The 6,000-nt window shown below is 36.7% G+C and overlaps 1 protein-coding gene across 1 annotated transcript in view; it reads right to left on the reverse strand.

Moving 5' to 3' along the window:
• Dhpr (dihydropteridine reductase) overlaps window positions 1-5,742 on the reverse strand; it is a 100,713-nt gene extending 94,971 nt beyond the window's left edge. The window contains exon 1 of the mRNA XM_090393117.1: window positions 4,967-5,742. Coding sequence (XP_090249243.1) covers window positions 4,967-5,056 — 90 coding nt within the window. The 5' untranslated portion in view covers window positions 5,057-5,742. The remainder of the gene's footprint in view (window positions 1-4,966) is intronic.
• Between the last annotated feature and the right edge of the window lie 258 nt (window positions 5,743-6,000).

A 6,000-nucleotide genomic window follows, 5' to 3' on the forward strand; every position in this document is an offset into this window, starting at 1 on the left:
TCATTTCTGTTCTCACTAAAATTATGGAGAACGTTATCAACAACCAACTCATCACTGACTAACAGAATGGATTCCACCACTCAATCTACAGCTGATCTTCTTGCTTTCCCCACCCATCTGTGGACTCAAGTCATGTAAAAATTTGGAAACTCACATGGCTGCTCTCAACATTTTAAAGCAATTTGATCAGGTTTTGCAGAAGGCCCTATTTAACAAACTACCATCCTATGGTCTCCCTTCCACACTCTGCAACTGGAATGCCAACTTTCTCACTAGTTGCTCACTACGTGTCATAGTGGACTGTTCCTTCTTCAGATTTCCCCACCAATGTAGGAGTATTCCAAGGTTCTGTTCTTTCAACCACTTTTCCTCTTGTATATGACCTGCTCTCAAAGACTTCCAATCCTATCCATAGCTTTGCTGATAAGAGTACACTCTATTCCTCCTTTTCATTCAACAGACCTTGTAGTGTATTAGAATTCTCAAGATCTACCACAACCAGTGATCTGAACTCAGATCTCCTAACTATGCCCCAGTGAGGTAAGGACAACCTTGTAATACTGAGATATCCAAACACAATCAGATTTCTCTTCTTGGACTGACCCGAACCTCTGATCTTTCCTGGCACAACCATATTTCAACTATAGCTTCGGCAGTTGCCAAAAAACTTGGTGTACTATTGCTGCTAATTCTATACAAAATTCAGCTATGGAATATTGCTCCCATATTTGGGGTGATGCACCAAAATTCACTCTAAGATTGCTCGATTCTATCCAGAAGAGTGCAATCTGGCTAATTAATGATCACCCCTCTCTCTCACTCACAGACCCACTTCAATCCCTCTCTCAAAGACATTCGATTTCTGCCTTGTGCCTCTTCTGCAGATACTTTTGTGGACAGTACTCTGCTGAATTGGCTACTGTTATTCCTCCACTCTCCTCCAAAATCATTAAAACAAGAGCCACTGCTAACCAACACCCTTTTTACAGTCCATCTTAAAACTCACCAAACCAATTTCACTGTCCCCTCTTTTATTCCATCTACTTTTGTCCTTTGGAGCAGTCTCCCCCATTTTGCCTTCCCAAAGATTACAACACTTCAATGCCGCCAAAACTCAGCCTGTCTGATCTCTCACAAGAAAGAGTTCACATCCTCCCCCCCCCCTTACCTTTAGTAATACTGATATCAAAACAATCAGATTTTTCTTCTTGGACTGACCTGCACCTCTGATCTTAGCACAACTACATTTCAACTATAGTGTCTGAAAAAACTTGGCATACTTTTTTGAACAAGATACTTCACACCTCCACAGCTGCTAACTCTATACAAAACTGCTCCCATATATGGGGTGGTAAACTAAAATCCTCTCTAAGATTGCTTAATTTTATCCAGAAGAGAACAATCCAGCTAATTAATGATCCCTCTCTCAGAGACGTTCAGTTTCTGCCTTGTGCCTCTTCTACAAATATTTTCATGGACAGTGCTCTGCTTAATTGGCTACTATTATTCCTCCACTCTCATCCAAAATCATTAAAACAAGAGCCAGTGCTGACCAACACTCTTTTACAGTCCATCTTGAAACTCACTGAACCAGTTTCAATGCCTCCTCTTTCATTCCATCTACTTTATCCTTTGGAACAATTTCTCCCATTCTGCCTTCCCCAAAGATTACAAACCCACAGCAGTTCAAGCAAAATGTGAACAGATACCTCCTTTCGTCTATTCTTCTTGCCTGCCTATGGCACTAATGTGCTATAGGTCTTGTGGCCTTTCATGTGTGAATCAGATATTAAAAATAAATAAAATAAATAAAAATTCAAGCAGAGATATTTGGGCAAATTTCAAAATGGAATTGGACAATAAAACTTATGTACCTATGCTCCTACAGGGAGATGTTGGAGATGCAAACATCAGGGCAGGAAATGAACCGGCAGTATATAGAAATGTTCGGAAATTTGGAGGAAAGAGCAATACTAATAACGGTAGGTGCCTATTGAATTTCAGTTCAGGAGAGTCATTACTAACACCATATTACAACACAAAGATGTGCAAAAATTCACATGAACAGAAGACAAGAAAAAAAGACTTTCAATATATTCTCATCAATAGTGATATCTTCATGATGGCTCAGGGTACATGCATGTATAAGAGATCTAAAATTGGAAATGATCCTCAATTACTTTTAAGCAGGATAATGATATTTCATGAGGATTGACTGGAGATCTTCAAATGTTTGTCGATGACACAAATTACAATTACATAGAATTATCAGGAGTAATGCTGATGTTAATTCTCTCAGGAAGATTTGAATAGACTTTTCTTGAACAAATGAGTGGGTGGGTTGCAGTTTTAATATTAATAAATGCAAGGTGTTACACTTTGGGATATAGACATATAAGGCTATGTACTGTATTGGTAGAGCTGTATTTCAGGAAGTTGAAATTATGGGAACATTGCAAATGTTGCAAAGACTGCACATCATATCGCTGCTATGATAAAAAGTACATTGACATGGGAATGAGATGTTGGTGTCTCTATATAAGAAATTAGTCAGATCACATATGGACTATTATGCTCAGATTTGGCCACCTGGTTTTCATGGCGATGTGGAAACACTAGAAAAGGTCCAAAGATGAATAACCAAAGTGATATCAAGACTCTGGAATGTTGGTTATGAAGAGCGTTTGAGGTGAAGTGGATTACAGAAGTTTGTAGATAGGAGGAAAAGAGGAGATATAATAGAGACCTACATGTTAGTTAAGAATTTTATCAGATTAATACAGAAAAAAAGTTATAAAAGAGTGGATGTTAAGATGGGAAGGGAAACCCTGAAGTCTCTGTGACAAACTTTCTAAAGAACATGTTCACTGATTCAGATATTGAAGCATGTGGTAAAGTTCCTTGCAAACATAGAAAAATCAGAACTCTAGCAAGTACATGAAGTTAAAAGAGGCAATCCAGTCAAACAAGAATGCATATCAAAAGTTCCTGGCAAATATGTTGACAGATGTCCAGAGGGGTATAGAGAAAAATGTAAAAGCTAACCTATATGTAAAAGTAGCTATACAAAAGTAATCAAAAAACTTCGGTAAGAATATTTAAGACAAACATCGTGAAGATGGCAAATGCATTCAGAAGGCTGTTGAAGAAACTTCAAAAATGGAAGAAAAGAGTAGAGTGAAAGGAATCAAAAATGATAAAAGGAAATATAAAAATGCAGATAAACATAATCTGGATGTCTGGAGTAATCACTTTAAAAAATTATTAAACAAGATAAAAAGACACTAAACTAGCTGTATACAAGACAGTATTCAAACTAATCCGAACTTGTTGATCTGAGAGTTGGGTTAGAAATAAAGCAGTTGACCAAGGAGTAAAGACCACAGATACAAGAGTTCTGAGAAAAATTAGAGGATCGAACAAATGTCCTCAGTAACAAAACAACATTAAAAACTAAGATATTATGAAGGAGCTTGACACTGTTAGCTAAGCTCATTTAATGCCAGGATGGTAAGAAGGAGAAAGACCAAAATGTAGATGGATTGATGCAGTTAGAAATGCCTCAGACGACCAAAATATAAGATCCGAGTCTTGACAGACTAATTTGGAGGAAAAATGTCAGGAGGACACGAGCATAATGCAAACTCATCATGTAGCACTATCATAGTATCCTTTACATCATTTTGAAGGTCGTATAAGAAATTTGATGATGATAAATAAATTCTATCCAAACCATCTTTGATTTGAAATTTACTACGAAAATATACTTGTACTGGATATGCTAATAAAATTTGTTACTGGATATGCATACCATCTGCCAATATTTTATATATTCTTTTCAAAATTCACTGAATTAGATCATACTACACAACATTTCATTCTTCCATATGCACTAATGATGTGCATAAATTAGAAAGCATAACAAAGATACTTGCACTGGCAGGATGAGTTGATAGGTTAAATGCTATATGCTGTATTGTAACCATAGAGGTCTTCAGGTCCTACACCTTTCATGGATGGAATAACCATATATACTGAAAACCTAGTGTGAAGTCATAAGCTTTTTTCTGATACTAAAAACGGTTTGTCTAAGAACTATCAAGAAAGAACTCAAATTGTCATATTTTATTCTTCACATCTGCAACAACCTTTGTGGGTGGAGGGACTAATAGTTTCAAATATGATATTATTATTACAGGTATATCCATGGAGTCAGTAGACTAATCGCAGGAGACCAAACTAGCAAAACAATCTCTATCATCTCTTCCTGAATTCATTTACAGACGAAGAACTCAACTGAGTTAGGCAATGAATTCCACTCATTCACTACCCTCCAGGCGAAAAACCTCATTCTCGCACCTTTGTTAACCACACTTTTCTTTAATTTCGAGGGACGACATCTTATAAGAAAGAGTGATGCAGGGGAATTTATATATATTCTGCAGAAGTGTACCCTTCTGCAGGATATAAATATATAGATATAATATTTGCAACAGCAGTTTCAAATAGGGTTGCCACCTGCATGAATGAAATACCACGAAATTCTAATAAAATTGCACAGTGCTGTTTTGAGAATTTTTATATACCAGCTGCTACCACAGAAGTATACACAAAAAGCAGTGCCCCAAAAATAGTATTATGCAAATGACTCGTATTCCTGGAACTTACCCATATAGGTGGCAGCGCTATTCTAAAACAATCATTGCTATTCTGAAACTATTATTGGTTTCGATAAAATGCAAATCAGCTGCTTCGCTGGTTAAAAATGGTGAGAAGATACTCTAGGAGAGAGACAAACACGTTTTCATACGAATTCCAAATTATTAATGTTAGGGAACGTTTAGGTTTGTTAATATCGTTAAATAATAAACAGGTCTGTGCAAGAAATAATTTTTTTTTTCGAATTTATTCTTAAAAAGAACAAGTAACATTAAGTAAACAATTTCAATGAATGCAAACTTCATACCCAAGCTCGAGATTTGAAAAATGACACGCAAGTTCTTCCTAAAGCACCCTTGCCGCCGTATACCAAAACTCGGCCAACTGGTTCCGCCATTGAGAAAATCAAAAAGGTCACCTCGCAGTCGCTGTGTTACTTGCTCCGTTACGTTATATATATAGGTCTCTGCCACAGATTAACTACGTGAGTCTTGACTGCGGTCACGACTTAGGCTTTAAGGTGACAAAATCATGACTTATGATCTTCAGCTAACCACTCACGAATGCCCCCGTATATTAAGCCACTTAGAGATTTCGAGAACTTGCGAATACAGAGGCTAACTATTCTACATAAACTTACTACGGTTAACGTATAGTTTCGAAATATGTTTTCGACAAATATAATGGCGATTTAAAACAGCCTTAAATATTAATCATTTACCTACTGTTCGACAAGATCATTCGCTCTAGATAAAATACCTTACGCGCTTAATTATCCAAATGACAATCTTTGGTTAAGCTTGCAAAATAATGCATATAATGTGATTAACACTACGCAAAAAACGTGTTATGAATGAAAATTTTTGCTTAATTCCTGCTAAATTGGATAACTGTTTAAAAACAGTCCAAAGACCTGAATAACCCTCCCATTGTAAATTCACCATCACGATACGATGGAGAGAAACATCAGACGGTAACACAATTTTTGAAACTCTCGAAATAGGCTTTCATATGCCCAAAAATTGAGTAACTCTACTGTAGCAGATTCCTTGAAATTGGTTAAATCCTTTTTATTTCGCGACACGACGCATTTCAAGTACGGAAAACATAATCGTTAATTATTAATGCCTCTGTCGACAAGGTGGGAGAACAAAAGGGCAACACGCCCTTCAACTGGAAAAGCTCTGAGCTTCAAATCCAGTCTTGGACTTTTAAAGCAAGGTAAGTTAATCGGAATATCAGGATTTTTCATCCTGCAAGCAGAAAACAACGCCATTTATGCGTTGGGGGGCGGGGGAATACTGTAATATTAAAAACTTTCTGAAAAAATAGCTTAGCTTT

This window comes from Typopeltis vanoorti, chromosome 5 (genome assembly GCF_054136105.1).
Source record: "Typopeltis vanoorti isolate ZY-2024b chromosome 5, IOZ_Tvanoo_1.0, whole genome shotgun sequence".
Lineage (NCBI taxonomy): Eukaryota > Metazoa > Arthropoda > Arachnida > Uropygi > Thelyphonidae > Typopeltis > Typopeltis vanoorti.